The sequence below is a fragment of the Gymnoscopelus braueri genome, assembly GCF_963280865.1.
Source record: "Gymnoscopelus braueri genome assembly, chromosome: 23".
NCBI lineage: Eukaryota > Metazoa > Chordata > Actinopteri > Myctophiformes > Myctophidae > Gymnoscopelus > Gymnoscopelus braueri.
The window spans coordinates 11180211-11192898 of NC_137625.1; the positions used below are offsets into that span (position 1 = coordinate 11180211).

The 12688-nt window shown below is 44.8% G+C and overlaps 1 protein-coding gene across 1 annotated transcript in view; it reads left to right on the forward strand.

The window, feature by feature from the left end:
* The window catches only part of arid2 (AT-rich interactive domain 2), a 36842-nt gene that overhangs the window by 19439 nt on the left and 4715 nt on the right, over positions 1–12688 (forward strand). Inside the window, exons 11-17 of the mRNA XM_080421641.1 lie at positions 266–430; positions 1986–2064; positions 2361–2495; positions 5425–5627; positions 5930–8328; positions 11326–11480; positions 12442–12580. Of these exons, the coding sequence (XP_080277767.1) occupies positions 266–430; positions 1986–2064; positions 2361–2495; positions 5425–5627; positions 5930–8328; positions 11326–11480; positions 12442–12580 (3275 nt within the window). The remainder of the gene's footprint in view (positions 1–265; positions 431–1985; positions 2065–2360; positions 2496–5424; positions 5628–5929; positions 8329–11325; positions 11481–12441; positions 12581–12688) is intronic.

A 12688-nucleotide genomic window follows, 5' to 3' on the forward strand; every position in this document is an offset into this window, starting at 1 on the left:
TATTTGCGTCGGCTTGAGTCGGACGCATATTAATAATTAATGGTCGGGTTCTAGCCTGTCTCGGGCACTACGCTGTTGGTCTAGGGACGGGTTCGGACAGAAGAATTCGGCCCGATCCCAGCTCTAGTGCTTTTGTTTTTAATGCCTAAGAATCATTGAAATGGGCATTCTGCTTATTTCTACCTGAATTCTCATTTCTGTCACTGAGCTTTTGTGTTTATGTTTTGTAACCCCCCCCCCCCCCAACCAACCAATTGATGAGCAGACCTGTTGGTGCGGCTAGTATCTGTAGACCTGCACACGTTTGGGCCAGATGCTCTTACAGCTGTGAAGTTGATCGAGCACCAGGCCAGTGCCAGCCAGGCGGCAGAGGTGCGACCGCAGCTTGTAGAACAGGTACCAGCACCGGTACAGGGAGCACCGTCACCTGGTAAGTCTCATGGCTAAAGTTGAATAAAGTCACTTAATTATTTTTTTACTACTGTACTTCAGTTTAAGGTTATTTGTTTAGTTTTTTTTTTGTTGCAGTCAATGTTAATTGTTGTCTTAACCCATTTAGACCTGGATCACCTATACGTAAATATCTCTTTCAATCCGGGAACCCCTTTTGGTGTAATTGTTGCTGTATACAGTATATAGCAGCATATGTTTTTGTAATTTATTTGAATAAAAGTTTTTTTTTCAGAAAACTTTAGAAGGCGTTTTTAGAATCTGTCTCGGGTCTAAATGGGTTAATCACTGCTGTCTAATTTGATATACAGTTGCTTCACAGCTTTGATTGGTCATTTAATTTTTTTGCAAAAACTGACATTAAGGGCAGTATTGGGGTTATATGATGTCAGGTCCAGTGTTGATTTTTGATTTAGTTTTAGTCATAGTCTTTTGAATAAAATTTGATTTAGTTTTAGTTGTATCTTAGTCATCTGAAATGTTTTAGTTTTTGTCTAGTTTTAGTCGACTAAATATCATAAGATTTTAGTCAACTAAATCTACAGTTGATTTAGTCAACTAAAATGTATTTTGGCGGAGCCTTGATGGTGTCGTAATGGCTGATTTTACACTTGGTTGCATGCTGAAAATGGTTGATCCACAAGCTTACAACGTGACGTGTTGTGAGCTTGTAGATCTGCTATTTTCAGAGCGCAACACCTGACACCCGACAAACGATAAAATGACTCGTCTTAGTTCTACTAGATCTCTTCTCACTAACATTTAGTTTTTATTTGTAGAAGAAATTGTCAATATGTTTAGTTTTAGTCACCAGAGCTTAGTTTTTATTTCGTTTTTATTTAGTTTTCATCAGTGAAAAAAGGTAGTCGACAAACATTTTTCGTCATAGTTTTAGTCGACGAAATCAACACTGTCAGGCCCAAGCAAGCAGATCAAACCATTCTGGAAAAGTTTCTCTATAGTTCTTTTGTTTCATAATGAAACGTGCACCAATGTCATATGGACCTGTTACGGCCAACATATCATTTCACATTAAAGGAAGTGATCATTTCACGTTGAAGGAAGTGATATTACCTGTGTCCTTTTTATACATGGATCGTTGAGTTTACAGTACAATGTGTTGTCTGTGATGGAAAGGTAAAACCAACCTAGATGACAAATTTGAAAAACCAACAGTTTGAGCCAAGACAGCACTGCCTGCTAAAGTCTTGGATTGTGGAAACACAGGTGTCCACAAGCACTGTGCTATTCATATAATTGGGAGTATAGAATGGAAGGTCATGCTAAGTTGAGGGGTGAGTTTCAGCGCATGCCATCACCTATTGATTCAGCAGCAAGTGCACTGGTTTGCTGACATCTTGTGGATAACCCTGGGAATTCCACAAAAATGTTAACTGTATTGCACTATTATAACTGCCAATCATGTCAAATGTTTTGCCTCCAAAGAATTCTTTCCTCTTTAAATAAGTGATCAGGTTGACTACTTTGCATTACCTACCTTTTCCTAATTACATTTTGTGATTTTATGTCTGCAGTAGCAAGAGCCGCAGTCCAGTCCACTCCTCCACCACCTGGTATTGTGGAACTGGATGGTGATAAGTTTACACTGCAGTGGTAAGAGACATTCCTACCTTTTATCACTTCCCTCTAAGTCTTTCTCTTTTACTCTTAAATTTTCATACAGTTTCTTTCAATATCTCAATTCCTACCATTTGAATGTAGACCATCTCCTATAGACAACATCATCAGATTATTTGATGCCCCTTTTATGTCATCAGCAGTTTAAACAGATTTGGTTTTCACTAAATAACATCTGTTGAAATCAAAATGTGTTTCTTAAGAAGATGCCATGTTAAGAAACCTTTTGTAAATAGTATGATTTCCACTCTTTGTTTGTGCTTGTTCAACAGGCTGAACGCGCACTTTGAGGCCATCCCCGAGGGCTCTGTGTCACGGTCAGAGATGTACTCGGAGTACCTGGCCACTTGCAGTAAAATGGGCCGAAGCAACATCTTAAACTCCACTGGCTTCCTCAAATGCTTACGGTTAGTTCTGAGCACCCTGTATTGTGTGATGCACTTCACTTTTACATGAACCAACCCGAGCAACATGCCAGAGACATCGGATGCTACAAAAGATATTTCACTCGCAAAGCAGAGATTACTACCATTACGTCATTTCTTTTTTTTACTTTAAAACTCAAGATTAGATACAACTTTATTGCAGTGGAAAATGTTCTTTGTCGCTCATGACATTAGTGCTGTCAGAATGACATTTTGGAGTCAAATATATATATTTTTTTAATAATTGAATGTTGAAATTGCCTTCAAATGTTTTTATTTTGCATCTGTATTGTGCGTGGCCGCGTGCCTGCCTGTGCGTGTCTGGTCATGCAAGACCTATGAGAGACCACGTTGGTTCAGCGCAGCAGGCAAGACTCTTCCTTTCCCCCCCTAAACTTCACTTAAAAAATAAGTTTGAGAAACTTTCATAATCATGACAACAGGAAAGTTTTTATGTAACATCGTTTACTCTGTCGCTACAATGCGGACCTGTGCCTATCGGCGCTTGTGGTGGTGGATGGAGTGCCCGTTCTCATTAGGAAACGTACAGGCTGCGGAACGGTGGATGGATATCGCTATAATATTAGATTAGGATAAATGCATCTTTATGCGGGTCAGACCTGAGCATACTCTCACATCTGGCTTTTTTAACCTGCCAGTCTCAGTCTCCACTATAAATACAGTTTAGACTTTACAAATTCCACTTATTGTGAAGATTCATTTTATGATTTCTATTACAGTCGCAGGCTACAGGAAATGTGAAGGTTTTGTATTATCTCTGACCAAATTGAATCTAGGAACGGGTCGAATTATGGTTCAGGTCCGAAGAATTTCTGAACCAATCGGACCTCTGTACGAATTTCACGGGTCCATTACCTTCCATTACCACTTATCTTACTACTATAATTGGAGAGCCTGTGAGTGTGTTTGTGCATCCGAGAACCCACAGCAGACAAGTAGTCCAACTGCCTCCAAACGTAGCACAAATATCGTTCATGGGTCTGGCTTTGGGGTAGGCTACTTTCACCCTTTTAATTTGCATACAATTTGTAGAATTTGCATAAATAGTCAAATACACTCCTTGGTATAGAAGACGGTAGGTATTGAAAATAGGGTGTTAGGGGGTTATGGACATGGTGGGCTTTCACATAGGAACTGCTTAAAGAGGGGATGTGGGTGGGTGGGTGGTGTAGGAAGGGGCCAACATTGGAAGGGTGCTTTTTTTTTCTCGTGTATTTTGTCATTCTACAAAATGTAGAAAATGTTTCTTTAAAATTCTAATAGATGCGACTGAGTTTTTCTTTTTGTTAGCACTGCCTCATATACAGTAGTATGTATGTCACTCAGGCTTTTAGGCTCTGTCTCTTAGAAAAGAGAAAATGTAGCATGCTTGCATCATGGGAAGGGGCCTGGGTGCTGCACATTTATAATTGTCTTTGTTTTCTGGCCAAAACAAAAGTGTCACCAGTTTTCACCCCTGTTAGTTGTTTAGACACATTGCCATTGACACAGACTTTCTATGGTCATTGGAGAGGAAATCTCCCAAAAACAAGGTCACTGTTACCCCAAGTTCAATAAGTGTTTTCATTGCATTAAAAACTGAAGTAAAATCTTAAAATATCACTAGCATATCCTTTTGGCTGCTGAAGATGTTTTGTAACAGTGTTAAGCTAGGTTAAGAATGCATCATCTGTTCCTCTATGACTTTTAAGAACCAATTGAAGTCTAAAGGCCTTGACTGACTGGAAACGTCATTGACGAGTGTCCCTGATGCGCGTTAAGTTAGGCCACTTGTTCACATTTGAAGCGTCAATTCACACATTTTGTATTGAGCCTCTGTACTTGCTGCCTGTGCTGTCAGTCATTGCTCCATGTTGCTTTCTTCTGCACCAGCACAGCAGTCAGAAAGTAAACTACAGTAAACTCTACTGTAGCACTCTCAAACATGTCATTGCATATACAGTAAATGTATCACAGGCCGCACCACAATGATCAATAATTGGAACTGCATTGCACAAACTCAAATTAAATGAGTGACATACCAAAACACAGACGTAAGCACACAATTCAATTTCAATTCAATTCAAAGGGCACACACGTTACGCACGCATAAGCGCTGGGAGTCTGGACTGTGCTCCGTTGTCCCTTCACTTGCTTTTCCTTCCCTCTCTGGTCTGTGCCATTATGTGTTGACGCTCTAAAATAGAACGTAGCTCTGAAAGACGCATCAGCAGGCATCAACAGGTTTTGATGCGTCCACTTGACGCCTCAAGTGTGACTGCAGCCGTTGTAAACAATGAGTGCATTTAGTGACGCGTGTGTCTGACTTGTATTGTCTCAGGCCCTTAAGAGTCTAAACTACCAGCGACGGAAGAGGTAATTCGATTGACTGAAACCTTTTCCATGGTCTTGCACAAAATAGAATTGCAATTGGTTGAAATTGGTTCATTAAGTTGTTTCCTTTTTAAAACATTGACTTGACATACAAATCTATAGATGGAATAAGCTGATTAAAGGCACCTCTGGCTATAGAACGTGGCTCTGTCTATGATAACGGAGTGCATTTGACAATGATTGTTGGTATTTTTGGGCGGTGAAACCGCCCCTATATGTGAGGTTTGGATATTCACACCCCAAATCCTGCGCTGTGATTGGCCACCAGTGTACCCCCCTAACCCTGCACCGTGATTGGCCAATCAGTCTATTCAGGACTGTGATTGGCTAGGGAAACATGACACATGTGCATAGTCCTATTTATAGGGATACATTTATGTTTTTTTTTAAGTGAAGACACCGCCCACTTCACACTGGGTGTGATTTTTTTAAATCCTGTTTGTTTTTACAAAACTGTAAGTCCCACTGACAGTCAGGAAATTAGGAATTAATTACCACCGCCTTCTCTTTCCCACAGGACTATCTTCCCCAACCACACAATGCGACGGCAGGAGGAGCCTAAGGCCAACGGCCAGGTTCAGATCCTCCTGGTGGGCTTGAGGCGGAGGGCCATTCCCCTGCCCATACAGCTGTACTACCAGCAGAACCCTGCGTCACCTTCAACGCCACTGGCAGCCAAACTCGAGGGCCCTGGAGACCCTCAGGCCCCCCCTCCACCAGGTAGAGACATTCAACATGGTTCTTGATTTTTCAATGCCACCAGTTCCGTCACAACAGTGGACCGAGACTATTGGCAATTAGACTCCAAAGCTGTTTGTTTCTGTATTGCTCTAGTATATGATCAAGTTTTCCTAATAAAACAGAATTATTTCAGCGAATGATATGAAGAATTAATTAGAGATGTGGATATCTGGCAAGAATACTTGATTCTTGTAAATCAGTCCTATAATCGAGTATTAAACAAACTATTTACAAGGTTACTAGGGCTGGACTTAAATGTTTCTTTGATTTTCTCTGCCTAGGCTTACCTCCCGGGCTTCCTGGATCTCCACTTGTCCGAGCCCCAGTGCCGGCCCTGGCCCCCAGCCTTAACGTCGGTGGCACAACCCCACCGATGGCCTTCACTGCACAGGAGCCTCCCCTTGCAACCCACACGACTGTTCCACGCCTCTCTGTGCCCCAGCAGGTGCCCCTGAACCCCTTGACAGCAACCCAACAGGTCCGACCAGGACCGGCGATCCAGATCCCCACGTCGGCCCATGTGATCCAGAACCACAGTCCACAGATCGGCCCCCCTCCACCGTCTACTCAGCCTGCACAGCAACACTCTCCCCTGCTCCCCACCGGGACCCCCGTCACACTGTTTCAGCAGGTACCGCAGGGTCATATTTTGACAGCAAGGGTGCAGGGAGTGTGCCCCCCCATAGCCCAGAGGCCACCTCTGGCCCAAACCCCTCCCATGTCTGGCCATCAGGGTGGAGCGCCCCAGCAGGAGTCTCACTTTGTGTCGACACCTGTCTCCTCCATACAAAACTTCCAGGTGGGCAGTGGCCAGGTGTTCACGATTGCCGGCGTGCCCAATGCCCAAGGCTCTCGGGTCACCTTCCAAAACATCGCCCCAAAACCCGCAGCAGGCGGACCATTGTCCTTGACGGCCACTCCCAACCAGCAGCCCCAACAACCACAACAGCAGCAGCAGCAGAGTGTGGTCATCGTCGGCCCCAACCCACAGCAGAGCACGGCGTACTCCCCAGCCATACACCAGATTGTTCTTGCCAACCCTTCGGCTATGCCTGGTACCCAGACTATCCAGATAGCAGGGCAGCCTGGTGCTACTTCCAATCCCTGTCCTCCTACTCCTGCCGCCAACGCGCAGGTTCAGCCACCTCAAACAATCAGCCACATGCTATCCATGCAACGGCATCAGCAGCAGCAACAACCTCAGCAGCTCCAGATCATTTCCCAGCCGCCCCTGTCTCAGCCTACCTCCACAGAGTCCAGCTTGATCAAACAGCTACTGCTTCCAAAGCGAGGGCCCACGACACCGGGGGGCAAGTTGATCCTTCCTGCACCGCAGGTGCCCCCTCCCCACAGCAGCACGCGGGCCCCCAGTCCACAGGTGATCTACCAGGCTGGCTACAGCACCCAGGGACCCTCTCCTCAGCCCCAGCAGCTTAACGTCCAGCTGGTGCCCGGCCAGCTGCAGGCTACGGGAACTCCAGGCCTGCAGGCGGTCCAGCTTCTGCCAGGCCAGCTCATCTCCACCAGCAGCCCGGGGGCCGCTACCATCATCCAGGGTCCCATGCCTGGCGGCCAGGTCACCTTCACCGTGGTCCCCAACACAGGCTTCACCACCTCTGCCGCCGCTGCCGCTGTTAGCCAGGGCGCTGTGACCCCAGGCATGCCCGCCCCTCCCTTCCCTGCAGGGGCGGCGCCCCAACACGGCCCTCTGGTACCGCCACAGCCTGCTCCCCTCAGGGGGGACAGGATAATCTGTCAGAAGGAAGAGGAAGCCAAGGATGCCACTGGGTTGCACATCCACGAGAGGAAGATCGAGGTGATGGAGAACTCGTCTTTGGCTGAAGGAGGATCATCTAATGGCAAAACTAGTAATGGGGATGTGTCACCCGGGGCTAAGCTGCTGAACGGAAGGAAGTGCATGGAGACAAATCTACCTCCATACCACTCAGGGAACAACCAGGGGGCACTCAATGGCCCGGCGATCGAGGGCCACCCAGCGAACGGGAAGCAGGCTCTCTCCCCTGGCCTGAGCGGCCCACTGGAGGGCAACCCGGACCCCAAAAAGACTCTGGTCAACGGGGTGTGTGACTTTGAGCGGGGTGAAAGTGGCGGCAACTTTAGCAAGAACATTCCAAATCACATTGCTTCCAAACAGTACTTGGGAAACGGGGAGGTGGGCCCCGCTGAGAGGGTGCACAGTTCAGAACTCCCACCCCCTCAGCAGGACACTGCCAAAGCCCAGCAGGCAGAGCGGCTGGCCAATGGACCTCAGGGGGCAAGCACCAGGGCTCCCTCTGAGTTGTCCAATGGACCTTTGGGACTTGGCCACGCCGTGCCTGTACTAAGACAGCAACTGCTCCCCAACACCCCCCTGCCCGCCACTCTTACTATTACCTCCCAGAGCCCTGCCGGCGGCCCGGCAAACGGCTTGGCCCTCGAGGCACGGGGCCTCAAGAGGCCGGCCGAGGACGACGGCCGCGGCATGGCGGCGTCGGCCTCGGGGATCCCTAGTAAAGTGGGGGTGCGGATCATCACCATCAGTGACCCCAATAATGCCGGCAGCAGTGCCACCATGGTGGCAGTGCCAGCAGGAACTGACCCAAGCACAGTAGCCAAAGTAGCAATAGAGAACGCCACTCAACAGAGGAACTGCTCTCCCACACAGGCAGCTGGCTATACGGTGAGTCATGGTTTAGGTCTGTTTAGGCTACGTCTGTTTACAGTGATACTTCTGCTAGAGTTACTAAATGCAGTTACCAAGTGCCTTCAACAATGAACCATCTCGTAAACAGAAAGGTACACTCTCTCTGTCTCTGACTCAGACACGCATTAGGGTGAGCAGGTGGTTGTCATCAAATGTCTTTGGTTGTGGCTACTACTGGCTAGTAAATGTATCATCTAGCTACCGTGCAGTTGACAGCATTTACATTTTGACTTTAAAAAATGGCTGTTGGATGACAAAGTTGTTTGTGTAACACGAATGTCTTGACTGAAATCCTAATTATTTAATATGGTAGTCCCCAACCAAGAGGCTCAACTCTAGAATTTATTTTATTTTTTGTGTCAAATGATGTGTGGGAGGCTATTGGCTAACATTTAAAGCATTTGGGTTTAGTATATACAGGTTGTTTAAGGTGGGAGCTGGGCAGGTTTCTGAACAGTAGTAGAGATGCATCATTACTGCTTAATAGTACTACAATTGACTGAGATTGGGTTCTTAGTATTTGTCATTAGGCTTGGGTGGTATCAAGGTATTAATGTAAACCATTTAGTTTGTGGGGGCACCCCGGTAGCTCACCTGGTAGAGCACGTAGCACCATGGCAAGGCTGAGTCTTTGCCGCAGGTGGCCCTGGTGCAAATCTGACCTGAAATCATCCCCTCGCGGTCCTTACTGGCCTCCCTGTCTCTACTCACTATTGCTATCAAAATAAAACTTCTAATGACCCCAAATATGTCTTCAATAAATAAGAAGGTATGATTGTCAATTAGAGAAAAGAGATGTCCGAAAACACTGGTAGCCCCCAGTAGAAAATGTAATAAGTTTACACAACGTTTCGACCGCTGAGGGTCTTCATCAGGAACTTCATCAGGAACCCATTAAAACCGGGATGTCATTTTATACTTTGGCTATTCAAAAATGGCAGATATACAAGTTCATAGCGAGTCACTTTGTGCAAATCTTTGAATATATATATATTTATTTATTTTTAAATATATTTTTTTGCTCATTTTTGCTTCTGGGGGTCCTTGGAACAAAGGATTTTGAGATTCGGGGTCCGCGGCCAAATACATATAATTTGTCCTTGACCCCCAAAATTGCGTATTTTTCAGAAAACCATTTAGATGACAATTTTAGAATCGCCCTCAGGTCTTAATGGGTTAAACTGATATGGAGATGCTGTATTGGTGGTGTAGTGTTGTGCAGGTAGAAATAATTACAGTATTGTAGGCAAGAAAATGTCATACATCCTACAATGACTTCTGTCACCATCAGAACAGTCCAGTCTCACTCTAATAGTCAGGGGATATTAAAAAAATCTTGGAATAAATTCCTTACCAAAAAAAATCTTCACCAATGTGTTTGTAAAGGTGTCTAGTAACACATCTCACAAAGACTGAAATGCAGTTTCCCTAGGAGAATTTTTGACAGCTGCTGAAAGTTGGGGTACCCACCATTTAAAAATATCACCACCAAAAAAATATCAAATTTTAATTCTGTTTTAAGTAGCATGTGAGGGGTCAAACTAGGGTGTTTTTATGATTCTGAATCCATTGCAAGCATTTGTTTTGCACCAAAACCACTCCTTGGGCTAAAAACGGCCATAGCCATCCTTTTCCAGGTATACTTTTTGTGTAAAAAGCCCATTGAGATTGGGCTGTTTTTAGCCCAAGGAGTGGTTTTGGTGCAAAACAAATGCTTGCAATGGATTCAGAATCATAAAAACACCCTAGTTTGACCCCTCACATGCTACTTAAAACAGAATTAAAATTAGATTTTTTTTCCCTGCATGGAAATGCAGGGAAATGGTGGGTACCCCAACTTTCAGCAGCTGTCAAAAATTCTCCTAGGGAAACTGCATTTCAGTCTTTGTGAGATGTGTTACTAGACACCTCTACAAACACATTGGTGAAGATTTTTTTTGGTAAGGAATTTATTCCAAGATTGGAAAATGTTCTGCTAATATCCCCTGACTATAAGTCAAATGTAAAACATAATTCCATCTCAAGAGAAATATTGTCAATGTCAAATATCCATTCTCTCCTTTAGCTTCATAATAGTTTAATCTGTATTGCTGCGTTCCTACTTCTTTGCCTCCCACTGAAGATGTTATTTGCGTGTTAGACCATGTTGTAATATCTGTAGCATAGACGTCAAGTAAGTCGATGCCCGTCTCGCTTCACTTGCTCTGGTTAGTCTCACCTAGGCTTCTTTTCCACACTTCATTTCACTCTGCTGGCATTACAGATTATACTATGGCAAAAGCTGCCGTCTGTATTTCTTTTGTTGTGCAGCGGAAATGAAGAAGGATTGGCCTGAATGCTGCCTAGACTTTCATGTCACAGTAATCCAGCCTGGCACAAAGCAGAAACTCCAGCTTCAAACGAGTTTGAAGCGGTTTCTGTGTTGTAAAGTAGTGCAGGGTATTGAATGTACAGTATCTATGCCAACTTCAATCAAATATAATAATGATTGTACCTCTCCAAAGCTTCTTTTGGTTTAGCCTAATCGTGTTAATGGGTAACATGGCCTATTATCCCTTCGATGACCATGCTGTTTGTAATTGTACCTTTTGAAAAATGACCAATGATGTCTGGTTGTAGCTTTTAATAAATAAAAGCTTTGAATGTCACAAGTTTACATGCGGTAGGTCATCGGTTCAGGGCTTATGGAGGTTAAAGAAGGTGAGGCCAGTTAAGACCATGTGGCCTCACTGCTACTCACCTCCTATAGTGAAATGGCTGTGAGAACAATCTCTGTCAAAAGATAGGCTTGGGTTACTTCTCAGCCAACATTATTTTCCCAAATATGATGTTGAAGTTGACAATTTTCGTGAAATGTAGAAAGCAACATAGCTTAAGAATGTTACACAAATTTGCTTCAACTAGAATAACCAGAATTGTTGTAGACTACCATGGGCTGCTGATTGACTGATTTTCGTGTGTGTGTGTGTGTAGCCTACCATGTCATCCTCTCCAGCCCAATTAACGCCGCCTGCGCAGATGGGCAGCCCCTGCTCTATCCTCTCAACGCAGCACGTTACGACGGTACCCCCAGAACAGATCAGGAAAGCAGGGCAGAACTTCAAATGTCTGTGGCAATCCTGTAAACGGTGAGTGTCAACCACATTAACCACCACTACTGAAAGTTATGTTATGTATATTAACACATTGGGTGCCCGAATTTTTATAATAACAGATTAAGTTCGGTGCCAGAAATCTCACCATTGAGCTGTGCGCCTGTGTTTTAAGCTGTAGACTCCAAGACGAGAAATCCATGTGAAACAAAGCATGCGTTTATTTTGCACGATGGTCCTGGCTAACGCCTGGAACGATAACATCTCTCACGCGAGTAACAATGGCGGAGCGATCGTGCATACAAAATGAGTCGTTTTCCCCAGCGTAAAAAGTTTCAGAGTTATAGGGGTGTTTAGAGAAGGAGATAGAACGGAAGCGGATGGTGAGCCATGTTTTTTGGCACGGTGATCCATCTGTCCCTTCCTTCTTAGAATCACCATGGGTGATTCCAGAGCTGCTCTAGCCCCTCCCGTGTGGAAAAAAACAAAAAGACTGATAACTCGTAATTTTACGGTTTCGGCGCCAAAGCGCTACTCTTTGAAAACACGTAATATTAGGGTTTTGGCACCCGATGTGTTAATATGTAGAGTGAACAGGTTTACAGCCTCACAATTCTACCTTACACAGATGCAATCTTATTTCATTATTCTTATGGAGGTTAAAGAAGGTGAGGCCAGTTAAGACCATGTGGCCTCACTGCTACTCACCTCCTATAGTGAAATGGCTGCGAGAACAATCTCTGTCAAAAGATAGGCTTGGGTTACTTCTCAGCCAACATTATTTTCCCAAATGTGATGTTGAAGTTGACAATTTGACAACTCTCCAGCCCTGGGTAGGCAACCCAGGGCTGGAGAGTCCCACACTTTTCTCTTTCCGTTATGTAATATGCTATTTGTCCTGCTTTTTTTTCCTTATTCTGACTAAGTGGCTTGGCCGTAATGATATATGGTGTGGTTGAGTGTGTGCTGATCCACCGGTGTTTTTTCCTCTGTCCAGGTGGTTCGAGACGCCGTCGAAGGTGTTCTATCACGCAGCCACGACACACGGGGGCAAAGAAGCGTATGGAGGCACATGTCAATGGGAGGGATGTGAACCCTTTCCTAGGCAGAGACTGTCCTTTATTACACATCTACAGGTAAGTCCTTCTCCAAAACACTGGATCAGACCCTACTTGTAAAATATGGAAATACAAAAAGCTGAGATCTTATACCATGACTATATCAAAATATGTTAAAACTTGTAA